The 13779-nt window shown below is 48.6% G+C and overlaps 1 protein-coding gene across 1 annotated transcript in view; it reads right to left on the bottom strand.

Annotated features, from left to right (window-relative positions):
* Window positions 1-1154: 1154 nt before the first annotated feature.
* Window positions 1155-13779, bottom strand: part of MTURN (maturin, neural progenitor differentiation regulator homolog) — a 116575-nt gene continuing 103950 nt past the window's right edge. Inside the window, exon 3 of the mRNA XM_085630633.1 lies at window positions 1155-1976. Within this exon, the coding sequence (XP_085486759.1) occupies window positions 1866-1976 (111 nt within the window). The 3' untranslated portion in view covers window positions 1155-1865. The remainder of the gene's footprint in view (window positions 1977-13779) is intronic.

Consider the following 13779-nt stretch of genomic DNA (forward strand, 5'->3'; position numbering starts at 1 on the left):
ACAAAACATGAAAAACCTTTTGATTGAGGGCACCTAAACAAAATGTTTAAAATAAAGTAATGTGCTGTGCAATTTGCCTCCTATTCGCTCATGTATTTCATCTGAAAGTCAGTATCTCCTCACCAAGGTTTTTTTTTTTAGCAAGGCAGAAGCAAGCGAAATAAGTATCAATGGAGTAGATTAATTTTTTTATTTAAAGTGGCTTGCTTTTCACGACCACTTCATGAGCTACTTAAGCTGGCTTGTTTAAGTTATACCAATAAGCGTGCACTTTAGAAAAACATAATTGCGTCACTGTGCTCGGTTTACTTTTTAATTTATTAATTAGTTGGTGAAATCTTTGGTGTGAATTATTGAATGCGGACCAGTAGTACAACGAGCTAAGCAAAAAGTAAAGAAGGGCAATAGAAAGGCTGACAGGATACCATAAGGTTCAATTTCGATTTAAATGAAAACAAATTATGTTTAGGTTTACTTTACTCCATATAAATGACCTGATCAGTATATGACAAACTCTGCGCTCAAAAATTAGATGCTACTGTGTGGGAGTAGTTACTTTCTGAAAGGATTTATAAAAAAAGCTTCACTATATCAAAGGTGCTGTGGTGTCTACTTTTCCAAAGACCTTTTTATGTTTTGTAACAAGGCTGAAGCTATATACCACTTCCACACAACTATGGAAAAGAACACATTATACATTCCATGGCAGGGTGGATGTCTTAAAAAGGTGAAATAAAGGGTAATGGTATCTAGTATTTAACAGAGCTGCATTCCTTTAGAGCTACACCTTCAGGACATAACTATGTGCAAAAATCAGACATGAAAATATAGATTAAAGGAATCAATGACCCCATAGTCTCAATCTGCTCCCATTACTGAGATGGGCAATGTTTCAGAATAGTTTTTAAGATATGCAGTAAAATATTCCTAGGTTTGTCTAAAACTCTAGCTGGAAGGTTCATGCATAAAGTCTTGAGAAGGGCGACCTTTGAAATCAGCTAGCAGACCCAGCAGCACAGAGAAGACCGTAAGGTGGGATGTTTTGTGAGTGAAGGGATACATTTTTCGATAATACACACTACTTAATTGCTGCAGAGATGCTGTTACACTTCCATGACTGTCTTGGATCACTGTATTTACGCTTCGTCCAAAAGTTCAGAAAGAGACTCAAATAAAATTTATTAAAAACAAGGACACTACAATTGACATTTTATCTCCATATTTTTCTTCTCTCAATGTAGCCACATGCGAGTGCTTGGCAGTATTAATTTCCTAGCAGTCTTTCATTATTGCCACGCACACAGGTACTTGGTACACCAAAATATGTGTTGTGGTGCCATCTCCTTCATGTTGGTCAACATTGGTGCCCCGGTGCAAATGATCAGCAAAGAAAATGTTTAACTCATGCTCACACGTTTTCCATTAAATACTGTATAACTCATTTTGTTTAAATTCAATGACAGTTTGAATACTACACATCACAACACAAGACATTCCTCTGCCGATACCATATTATCTTCACCATTACTAAAAAGCTGTTGAGAAATGCACTGAAGATAACAATATGCAACAGTATTCTGTTCTTTTGGAACTTGGGAAGGCAGTGTTTGTAGTTGTTGGTGCAATTTTCTTTACAACTTCCAGGGAAAATATACTTCCACAAATTAAGGAAGGAAACTTGAGTGTGATTTTTTTAATGTAATTAAAGAAGTGCGGTCTCTCTCACTCTAATATACGATGGAATGCTACCAGTAGAGGTCCATTAAAACTTCAGAGGTTTGTAGTGAAATTCAAGTCACTTCATAGCAAAGCTCATCAAGAAGAGAATATGTACTTTTTAATAACATTTGCTGATCCTCTGATTTTTACTGCTGGCTGACGCCCATTCGTTGGTGGTCTGCTTCTGGTTCATCTTCTTCAACATCAGCATTATAGTCTTCGAGTGCATCATCGTCTACATCTGGAAGACCAAGCAACTGAAGGAGAGGGGGAGCAAATAAATAAATTAGCAACAACGTAGAATTTCTTTCAATTATTTGAGAAGTAAATAGCTTTTTTGACTGCAGCGCAAATAACTCTGTTTCCTTTTGATTTATGTAGATTCATTTAGTTGAAGTACATATTGCATGCAACTTTGATTCTTTAATGTTTAATTTTTAAAGGACCTCAAAAAAAGAGAGAGGGGCCCTACTCACCAAAGGGACAGGACACCAAATGACACTTGACAAAAACAGATTCCCTTTGGGATTCCCCAACAGCATACCATACTAGTCACTACCACATCCGAACTATGAATCAGTCACCAGAAAATATAGTTATAGCCAAAAGATACCAATATAAAAATGTTTATTAGATAGATCTATTCAATAAGTTAAAAATTATTTAAAATACACAATGTATAATGTAACAAATACAAACAACAATCCACATAAATTCATTACATGCCATACAAAGTATGGAGAAAATACAAATAATATTCAGGTGCAGGTAAATATACACAACCCAACCAATGATTATAGCAGGTTCACCATATAGTAGATTTTGTTCATGGGAAACCCTGTACAATAGTAGGTAAAAAGGACCAAGAAGCGACGTGTTTCGGTGGTAATGAGTCCAACCACCTTCTTCAGGCTTAATACAAGATGTCTCCCAGCACTCTTATCTCAATTAGCAGTAGAGAAGGTCTGTCTCACAGAAGTACTGAAGGTCCCCTCAGATGTTAAAACCTTTTTATTTCGTGTTGTCCCTGATGGCAAGACTGACACCAACAAATCACCATTCAACGATCGACTTTTCATTAACTATGGTCAGATTAGACAAGGCGTGGCCACCTCCAAATAATCTATAGCTAAATGGATAGGTTCTGGTTTCATGTTATGGGCACACAAACCTCTCCCTGCCAAACATAAAACCACCCCCGCCAAACCTAGAGCGCATTTTAGCAGATGAAAAGTAGCTACTGCAGCTTGGATCAGACTTGTACCAATAGCGGACATATGTAAAGCAGCTACATGAAAATGACTAAATACATTTGCAAAGCATTATTGTTTGGATTCCAAAGCTCAGGCGGATGTCAGAATGGATCAGGAAATACTAAGAAATCTACCTAGAGTATCTCTTCCTCTATGTTAACTCATATACACCTTAATTTTGTACTTTTCAAGAAATACTCTTCCTGCTGTGCAATATCTACTATCTCAAGGAATGTGTCTTCAATGTCAAAGAGTGTTGCGACGACACCTGTTGTGCTTCAATTGACACAGAGGGGCTTCTCGACGTCTTGTTTGTCGGCAATGAGCAAGTGGGTATGTTCTCAAACTTCGACGTAATGCTTCTCTAGGTCGATTGGGAGCATTGCGTCTTCATTTGATAGTGCTACACCCTGGATCTACCTCAAGGGAAGTCCTTAGAGCAGGAGGGGGGCACTACAGTAGAAGAATTACCTTTCCCAAGGACTTTATATAACACAGCAGCTGTTAGTCCTTTTTCCTGGAACCCATGCAGCCTGATCTTCTCACATCCATTGTGTTTTTTTGGAGAACTTCTGAAAGTGACTGCAGGTTTCCCGGAAATGGTGTTCTGGAAGACAAAGAATACACACCGAGGATCTGACTGCGCCTTCTTCCTTTCCACAAGAAGGGCTCTTCACAAAGAGTGAAGGCATTTTGATAGGAAAATATAAAACCTTTCCTGCCAGAGAAAGTTTTAAATATACTTTATGCCTTTTCTAATGATTTTTAGCCAAAAGGCAGAGATAAGTGTCCCAGGATCCTGTTTCTAGGGGCTGGCTAACAGTCCCCTGTGAAGCATGATGCGATATAGAGTGTAATGTGAAGACCCTAAGGGCACTTTGGCAGTTTCTTCTATGCTCTGCATTACAGTCTGTTGCCCAATATTGCTCTTTGTTAGACCTGTCAGCCCTTTGGGTGGTCCCTCCTCACCATTATTTATTTTGTCCCACTTTTGCCTCAAACCCTGTTAGTATTTTTTTTGGGAACCACCAGACTTTTTAGTGTTGATGCAGGGTCAGGGAGCCATTTTCCCTACTCCTGGAACTTCTGTCTGAGGGCCTGAAACACAAAATGGTGGCCACCCATTGTCACCCGAGACATAGCTGGAACCTACTAGTACCTTCCAGAACATTCTAGAACCCTGTGACAGTGTGAGGCAGGTTTAGAATGTTGGGAAGCCAGCTCAGAGTTGGCAGTTGGAGTAGGCAGTTGGCACCTGACTGGAGAGGAGAGAGGACAGAGAAACAGAAGGAGGAAGGAGTAAGGCAGCAGGGGTGGAAACTTGTGCCTGGAGTGGGGTCCAGAAACCCACCCTTGATACTAGTCCCTACTGACCAAGCCCAGCCTAAAGCCCTGTGTGGGATAAAGACCAGAAAATCATCTTAAGGACCTGAACAGCCGGAACAGGCCTTAAAGGAGAAGAACAGCAAGTTCCTGACCTGTTTGGTGGAATCCTCCTGGAGACCCGACGTCGAGAAGCCTGGAGACCTGGAGCCCGAGGTGGAGAAGCGGCGCTGACAGAAGGCAGACGTCGTACCCGGAGCCGCTAGAGGTCGAGTGAGGGCGCCGACGGAGGTCGTGGAGAGACACCGGAGGTCGAGTAGAAGTCACCTGAGGTCGAGGTGAGGCGTCGACGGGGGAGTGAAGTCCGCCCTCCGGAGTCGCCGGAAGCTGAAGCAAAGCACGCAGGAGGTCGGGAGTGGAGGTCGCACTCCGGAGTCGCCTGAGGTCGAGGCGAAGCGGGCAGGAGGTCGGGAGTGGAGATCGCACTCCGGAGTCGCCGGAACCCGAAGTGGAGCCGACGGAGGTCGGGAGTGGAGGTCGCACTCCGGAGTCGCCCGGAAGCGGGGGAACCGTGACCCTGTGACGCCGGAACACGACATCGAGCCGAGGCCGCCCAGCGACATCCATCCGGAGCCGCCTCACGGCATCGACCCGGCGTCAGGTAAAGCAGATCGACGCAACATCGAACCGAGGCCAGCCAGCGACATCGAATCGGAACCGCCCGACGGCATCGACACGGCATCAAGTGGAACAGATCGACGCGACACCGAACCGGAGCCGCCCAGCGACGTCGACCCGGCGCCGAGCGGAGCCGATCTTCGTGAAAAGGGCAGTAAGTGGTAGAAAGGGCATCTGAGGCCCCGTGGAGCCCTAAAAGACCATTCTTGGGGCTAGAGGGGTGTTAGGACCAACCTGAGAGTGCTAGGGGGTGAACTGAGACTGGTGCAGGGACCTGTGTGAGGGACTGTGTAGTTGGAAGAATCAGAACCTTAGGTTTCCCTCATTCTACCTCAGCTTAGGCCCCAGCCTTGACCACTCTAGGTGGGACATCCCCAGGCCACCCCAGTGACCATAAGCTGTACTTGGGCATGGTAAAATCAATCTACCTCATAAATGTGATCTGATTTGCAATTGTTTGATTGCTTATATTATTTATTGAAGGTGTTTTATTTATTGTCTGACCGTATTTATTCCTGCCTTGTATTTATTGTCTGACAGTATTTATTTGCCCTATGTATTTATCGCACCTCTATTTATTCCTTGTGTATTTATGACCTAATCCTATTTATTGCACCTGCAAAGTGTTATTATTTAATTGACCTGCTATTTCTGAAGAAAATCCATTTGTATTGTATTTGTGTCATAACCCTGCAACTAAGAGAAAAATTAAGATAAACACAAAGAAGCTTTCATAAATTTTTACGGTGTAGAGTCGTTTTTGGAACGGATGAACGCATGGTTATTGTGAGGGTGTGACGTACGCTTAACACGGTGCCTGATCCCTGACCGCTCGAGCCAAGCTACCCCTTGTGTTGGGAAAAACCGGATGACTGCTAACCCGGTTGCCCGGGGTTTTCTAACATAATTGGTGTTCAGCGGTGGGATAGAGCTGTGCTTGCGTCCACTCGACAATAACTGTGGGTAGTCCATAGGCCTACACCGGGAGTTCTCTCAAAGCGGACTTCCTAATTCTGAGTTTTGTTTTTTCCAAATTTACTCTGGTGGTGGGAGGAGGTATTACAAAAGGTACCCCCCTGCATAGCTTCTGTAAACACCTGTCTTCTATTCTGAGTGGGCAAAATGGAGTTTGTGTTGGAAGATTTGGAAACTTACACTGTGGCCCAACTCAGAGAGTTTTGTCAGCGAGAGGGGGTGTATTGTCCCCCGGGTGCCAAGAAGGCTGAACTCCAGACCAGCTTGAGGGCTTGGGGGGAGGCACGACGGGAAAGTAAGGCTGAGCAGGAGGACAGGGATGGAGAGCCTGTTAGCGAGGGGGCTGGGTTGTACCAACCTGAGGTGGGGAACCTGTTAGCGGGGCCCAGAACACTTTCCAGGAAGGGCAGCACTGTCTCTAGCGGTGGCTTATCAGAAGTAGAATTAACTGACCGGAGGGAGAAAAGACAGCTCACATGGAAGTTGGCGGAGCTGGAGAAAGAGAAGGAGGGACAGAGGATGGCTCACGAGTTGAGGCTGAGGGAAATAGATCTCCAGATCCTACAAGTCGGGGCACACACTGTTCCTAATGGTGGCAGCAAAGACAAAGAAATCACCAGGGAACCCAAACCCTATCTGCCAAAAGACATAGTAGCTAGCTATAGTGCAGGGGATGATATTGCCAAGTGGCTAGCGGCCTATGAGGTCTCTTTAAGGGCCCATGGGGTGCCAGAGAAGTACTGGGGAGGGGGATTGTACAAATACATGCCTCCAGCTGGTAGGGATGCATTATTGGCCCTAGAGCAGGATGAGCAGACCCACTACCCCATCATGAAAGTGGCGCTCGTAAGAAAGTTTGGACTAACACCCGAGAAGTACAGACAGAAGTTCCGGGGTAGCCACAAACTGGGCACACAGAATTGGGTGGATTTCCTGGACTATGCAAAGAAGGCATTAGAGGGTTGGATTCAGGGCAGTGAGGTGAGGGACTACGAGGGGTTGTTTGATTTAATGTTGAAGGAACACCTGCTCGAAAAATGTTTCCCTGAACTGCGTCAACACCTGGTAGATAGCAAGCTGACCAATCCCCGGAAGCTTGCTGAGGAGGCGGACATTTGGGCTAGTACCCAGGTGTCCACAAGGGGGACTGGAGGGGATACTCAAAAGGCCGGACAGGGCGCCCCCCAGAAGAAAGAGGGAGGGGAAAAGAAAAAGGAGTTCTCTAAAGGCCCCCAAAATAACTTCCAAGGAAAGGGAACAGGATTCACCCCTTGGGCTAACCCACCCAGAAACCCTAATCCTGGCCAGAGTCAGCAGCCAAGGGTTGTCCATTGCTTCGAGTGCGGTGGCGTCGGACACTATAAGGGAGATGCGAAGTGCCCGAAAAGACCACCCCCTCCCATTGGAGGAAAGGCCCCCGGAGTAGCTAGTGTAGTGCTCGGGGAGGAGATGCCCTTAACTAAGGGAAGGGAGTGGGCGGGTGTCACTTTAGTGTCCCTGGGAGAACGGGAGATGGCTCCTAAGATCCAGGTGCCCGCAAATACCATAAAGTATGGGCAGTGGGTCACCATCAACGGCCAAAGAGGGGAGGCTCTGAGAGACACAGGAGCCAGTATGACTATGGTACGTAGGCAACTGGTGTCTCCAGAGCAGGTAATTCCCGATGTACTCCACCCAGCCGCGATGGCTGACGGCAGAACCGGCCACTATCCGGTGGCAGAGGTTCCCTTTGAATGGGAGGGGGTTGCAGGTTCACTTCGAGTTGCCGTAAGCCCTGCCGTGCCGGTCGATTGTCTACTGGGGAATGACATGGAGCACAATGCTTGGAAGGAGGTGGAATACCGGACTCATGCTGAGATGCTGGGTACACCTGACTGGGCCTGTGTTAGCACAGGGTCCGCGACTACCCGGAGAGGGAGTTTGTTTTGACTGGAGCCTGGAACAAAGGCACAGCCGGCTGCCGACCAAGGGAAGAACCGAGGACAGGAGGAGCCTGCCTCGGCATCCGCGCCCCGTGTGACGGATAGATTTAGATTTAGTTTATTGCACAGTTAATAAAAACTCACAACATTTAATAACATGATTTCATTGCTAAAAATTTAGATTTAAAACAACCAATTAAAAGGAAAATGTCAGCTTATTAAAGGTCTTTAAAAGATTTTTAAAAGTCTTAGTTGGAATCTGTTAGTGTCCCGTTTTTTCTTTGAGTCTGGCCGCAACTATTTCAAAATATTTTGTTGTTCTACAATTTAATTGAGTTTCCGTGGGGTTAAAACAGAGCAACACGGCCTGTCTGCAGCTGGTTATCCTCCTCTGATTCCAAAGAGTCCGGAGCAGGGAACGCCTTATATCCAAAAGGTTTTTACAAATACAGATGATGTGTATTAGATCCTCCTTGCCGGAGAGGCATAGTCTGCAAAGATTTTTTGTTTGATCCCTCTTCCAGGGTGCTAAATGTGGCATTATGGGTATGTTTCCTAGGCGGAGGTTAAGGAACTTGTTTTTTGTTTTATGTGTGAGACCCGTTGTTAGGTACTGTTGTGGTTTGAGAGTTGTGTAGTCTTTCAAAACTCCCCATCCATGCTCTCTCTTGGCTAAAGTTGCCTTGTCCTCTTTCAATGAGATCGCCTTGGTAACTTTTGTTACCACTCTTTTGAAGGTACCTGCATCTATTGGAGATTCCCACAGTTCTGTTAAGCCCAGGATGTCCAATGATTCCATTAAATAGGTCCTTGCTGGGGATTTGTCTCGTTTTATCAGTTCAATCCAGAGATGTGCGTTTAGTGTTCCTTGTTCAGCTTTTCTTATTTTCCACCAGCTTTTTATGTAGGCGCCTCTTCTCTCCACTGTTTGTTTTTGTAAGCCGAACTCTAGGCGAATTTGAGCTGGTGACGAGTAAGTTGTAAGGTGGAATATTGCCCTGAATGCATGACTGATGGTGTTATCCAATGTTGTTGCGTCTTTGCCTTGCATAGATTCAAAGCCATAGGTAAGCATTGGTTGTAAGCGAGCTTTTATTACCTGCAAGAGAGGGCCAAGGGTCCGGTCTGGAAGGGCTTTCTGGAGTGGCTTTATCGACATGGAAAAGGTTGTGCCCTTCCGACGAATGGCTTCTAATTGTTGTTTAAAGGAGCCGTTGCAGTCTAATATGATGCCTAAATATTTGTAGGATGGTACCTGCTCTAGTTTCTGGCTATCCAAACGCCATTGACATTTCCTTTTTTTATGATAATTTATTGTCATTGTTTTGGTTTTGTTTAGGTTGATTGTTAATGAATTTACTTTAGAGAATTCGTTTGTTTTGTCTAAAAGATGTTGAAGGCCAACAGGGGATCGGCTGATGAGGACCAAATCGTCGGCGTAAAGGAGGTTAGACAATAATGTGTCGCCCAGCCGTGTGACGGATAGGCCACCGGAGGTGGTGGACCAGGAGTCCGCGGTGGGGGATGTTACCAAACTGGAGGACCTACCCATCCCGGCCAAGTGGCACGTGGAGGGAGGGCCGACCAGGGAGGAATTCTGCAAGGGCCAGAGGGAGTGCCCTACCCTTGAGGGACTGAGGAGACAGGCCGAAGCCCAGGCAGCAGGAAACGTTGAGGGGAACTACAACCTTTACTGGGAGGATGGCCTCCTCTACAGTGAACCCAAGGCACCCCTACATGGATTGTCACGAGCCTTAGTAGTCCCTCAACGTTACCGAGCCTTCCTACTGGAATTGGCTCACGAGATCCCCTTGGCAGGACACCTGGGGCAAGACAAGACCTTCGCCCGTCTTGTCCCACACTTTTATTGGCCTTAAATGAAAGTGTCGTCCGACACCTACTGCCAGACATGTGTGTCTTGCCAAGCCAGTGGGAAAACAGGGGTGAAGCTGAAAGCTCCCCTGGAACCACTTCCTGTCGTTAGCACCCCCTTTGAAAGGGTGGGCATCGACATTGTGGGTCCATTAGATCCGCCTACTACAGCTGGTCACAGGTTTATCCTGGTTCTGGTGGATCATGCCACACGGTACCCAGAGGCTATACCTCTAAGGACCATTACAGCACCTGTTGTGGCTAGGGCCCTGATGGGAATCTTTACCCGAGTGGGTTTTCCCAAGGAAGTTGTGTCCGACAGGGGGACCAACTTCATGTCAGCATACATGCGGGCCATGTGGAAGGAGTGTGGAGTGACCTACCGGTTCACAACTCCTTACCACCCCCAGACCAATGGTCTGGTGGAGAGGTTTAACAAAACCTTGAAAGGCATCATCAGAAGTCTGCCTGAAAGCCTGCGGAGGAAATGGGACGTCCTCCTACCCTGTCTATTGTTTTCCTACAGGGAAGTGCCACAGAAGGGAGTGGGCTTCAGCCCCTTCGAGCTTTTGTATGGGCACCCTGTGCGTGGACCTCTCAGCCTGGTGAGAGACGGATGGGAAAGAACTCCCAGAAAGATTCCCCAGGACGTGGTGAGCTACATGCTGGCTTTCCGAAGCCAAATGGCTAAGTTGTGGAAGCAAGCTTCTGACAACTTGGAGGCCAGCCAAGCAGTAATGAAGGCGTGGTATGACCACAACGCTCACCCGGTGGAATTGGAGCCTGGCCAGAAGGTGTGGGTGATCGAACCAGGAGAGCTTAGCGCCCTCCAGGATCGCTGGTCAGGACCCTTTGAGGTATTGGAGAAGAAGGGTAAGGCTACCTACTTGGTGGATCTTAAGACCCCTCGTCAGCCCCTACGGGTGCTGCATGCCAACCGCCTCAAACCCCACCACGAGAGGCCCGAAGTCATTTTGATGATGGTGACTGACGGAGCAGAGGACGTGGAAAGCGAGCCTCTCCCCGATTTGTTTGCGTCTCAAGAGAAGGATGGGTCGGTGGAGGGAGTGATTCTCTCCCCATCTCTAACTCCTGAACAGCAGGAGGACTGCCGCCAGGTCCTGGGACAGTACTCTTCGTTGTTCTCCCTTGTTCCGGGTAGGACTCACCTGTGCGTCCATGATGTGGACACAGGAGACAGCCCACCTGTGAAGTCCAAGATCTACCGGATGTCAGACAAGGTGAAGGCCAGCATTCACAGTGAAGTCATTAAGATGCTGGAGCTAGGAGTGATCGAACCTTCCAGCAGCCCCTGGTCCAGTCCGGTGGTGCTAGTACCAAAAGCCGCACCACCGGGTGCCCAACCGGAACTGAGGTTCTGTGTGGACTACCGGGGACTGAACTCCGTAACCAAGACTGATGCTCATCCGATCCCAAGGGCGGATTAATTGATTGACCGGCTGGGAGCTGCCCAATATCTAAGTACCTTTGACCTTACTTCTGGGTACTGGCAGATGTCTCTGACTGACGGAGCTAGGGAAAGGTCAGCCTTCTCCACGCCCAAAGGCCACTACCAGTTCTGTGTGATGCCCTTTGGGCTCAAGAACGCACCTGCCACGTTTCAGCGTCTGGTGAACCAGATCCTCACTGGAATGGAGAGTTTCTCTGCTGCTTATCTGGATGACATAGCCATCTTCAATAACAGCTGGGAGGATCACTTGCGTCACCTGCAAGCTGTTCTCCAGGCCCTGAGACAAGCTGGTTTAACGATCAAGGCCAGCAAGTGCCAGATCGGGCAGGGGTCGGTAGTGTACCTTGGACACTTGGTGGGTAGGGGAGCGGTGCAACCCCTCCAGGCGAAGATCGAGGCCATCATGGCCTGGGAACCCCCCAAGACTCAGACTGAGGTCCGAGCTTTTCTGGGCCTCACCGGATATTACCGCCGCTTCGTGAAGGGATACGGTACCATTGTGGCCCCCCTCACGGAGCTTACGTCCAAGAAACAACCTCGACGGGTAGTCTGGACGGAGGCTTGTCAGCAGGCCTTTGTAAAACTGAAGCAAGCCATGTGCGAGGCCCCGGTCCTACGGGCCCCAGACTTTTCCAAGGAGTTCATTGTTCAGACGGATGCATCGGAACATGACATTGGGGCAGTGTTATCGCAACTCAATGAAGAGGGTCTGGCTCAACCCGTGGTCTTCCTATCCCGGAGACTACTTCCCAGGGAACAGAAGTGGAGTGCAATAGAGCGTGAAGCCTTTGCAGTGGTATGGGCTCTGAAGAAGCTGCGGCCATACCTGTTTGGCACGCACTTCCTAGTTCAGACCGACCACAGACCCCTTCGTTGGCTGATGCAGATGAAGGGGGAGAATCCCAAGTTGCTAAGGTGGTCTATCTCCCTACAGGGAATGGACTTTCAGGTGGAACATCGGCCTGGAGTGGACCACGCCAATGCAGACGGTCTCTCAAGGTATTTCCGCCTTAGTGATGAGAACTCCCAAGGGGTTGGGTAGCTCTCTCCACTTTCAGCTGGGGGGGACGCGTGTTAGACCTGTCAGCCCTTTGGGTGGTCCCTCCTCACCATTATTTATTTTGTCCCACTTTTGCCTCAAACCCTGTTAGTATTTTTCCTTTTTGGGAACCACCAGACTTTTTAGTGTTGATGCAGGGTCAGGGAGCCATTTTCCCTACCCCTGGAACTTCTGTCTGAGGGCCTGAAACACAAAATGGTGGCCACCCATTGTCACCTGAGACATAGCTGGAACCTACTAGTACCTTCCAGAACATTCTAGAACCCTGTGACAGTGTGAGGCAGGTTTAGAATGTTGGGAAGCCAGCTCAGAGTTGGCAGTTGGAGTAGGCAGTTGGCACCTGACTGGAGAGGAGAGAGGACAGAGAAACAGAAGGAGGAAGGAGTAAGGCAGCAGGGGTGGAAACTTGTGCCTGGAGTGGGGTCCAGAAACCCACCCTTGATACTAGTCCCTACTGACCAAGCCCAGCCTAAAGCCCTGTGTGGGATAAAGACCAGAAAATCATCTTAAGGACCTGAACAGCCGGAACAGGCCTTAAAGGAGAAGAACAGCAAGTTCCTGACCTGTTTGGTGGAATCCTCCTGGAGACCCGACGTCGAGAAGCCTGGAGACCTGGAGCCCGAGGTGGAGAAGCGGCGCTGACAGAAGGCAGACGTCGTACCCGGAGCCGCTAGAGGTCGAGTGAGGGCGCCGACGGAGGTCGTGGAGAGACACCGGAGGTCGAGTAGAAGTCACCTGAGGTCGAGGTGAGGCGTCGACGGGGGAGTGAAGTCCGCCCTCCGGAGTCGCCGGAAGCTGAAGCAAAGCGCGCAGGAGGTCGGGAGTGGAGGTCGCTCTCCGGAGTCGCCCGAGGTCGAGGCGAAGCGCGCAGGAGGTCGGGAGTGGAGATCGCACTCCGGAGTCGCCCGGAAGCGGGGGAACCGTGACCCTGTGACGCCGGAACACGACATCGAGCCGAGGCCGCCCAGCGACATCCATCCGGAGCCGCCTCACGGCATCGACCCGGCTTCAGGTAAAGCAGATCGACGCAACATCGAACCGAGGCCGGCCAGCGACATCGAATCGGAACCGCCCGACGGCATCGACACGGCATCAAGTGGAACAGATCGACGCGACACCGAACCGGAGCCGCCCAGCGACGTCGACCCGGCGCCGAGCGGAGCCGATCTTCGTGAAAAGGGCAGTAAGTGGTAGAAAGGGCATCTGAGGCCCTGTGGAGCCCTAAAAGACCATTCTTGGGGCTAGAGGGGTGTTAGGACCAACCTGAGAGTGCTAGGGGGTGAACCGAGACTGGTGCAGGGACCTGTGTGAGGGACTGTGTAGTTGGAAGAATCAGAACCTTAAGTTTCCCTCATTCTACCTCAGCTTAGGCCCCAGCCTTGACCACTCTAGGTGGGACATCCCCAGGCCACCCCAGTGACCATAAGCTGTACTTGGGCATGGTAAAATCAATCTACCTCATAAATGTGATCTGATTTGCAATTGTTTGATTGCTTATATTATTTA

This window comes from Triturus cristatus, chromosome 10 (assembly GCF_964204655.1).
Source record: "Triturus cristatus chromosome 10, aTriCri1.1, whole genome shotgun sequence".
Classification (NCBI taxonomy): domain Eukaryota; kingdom Metazoa; phylum Chordata; class Amphibia; order Caudata; family Salamandridae; genus Triturus; species Triturus cristatus.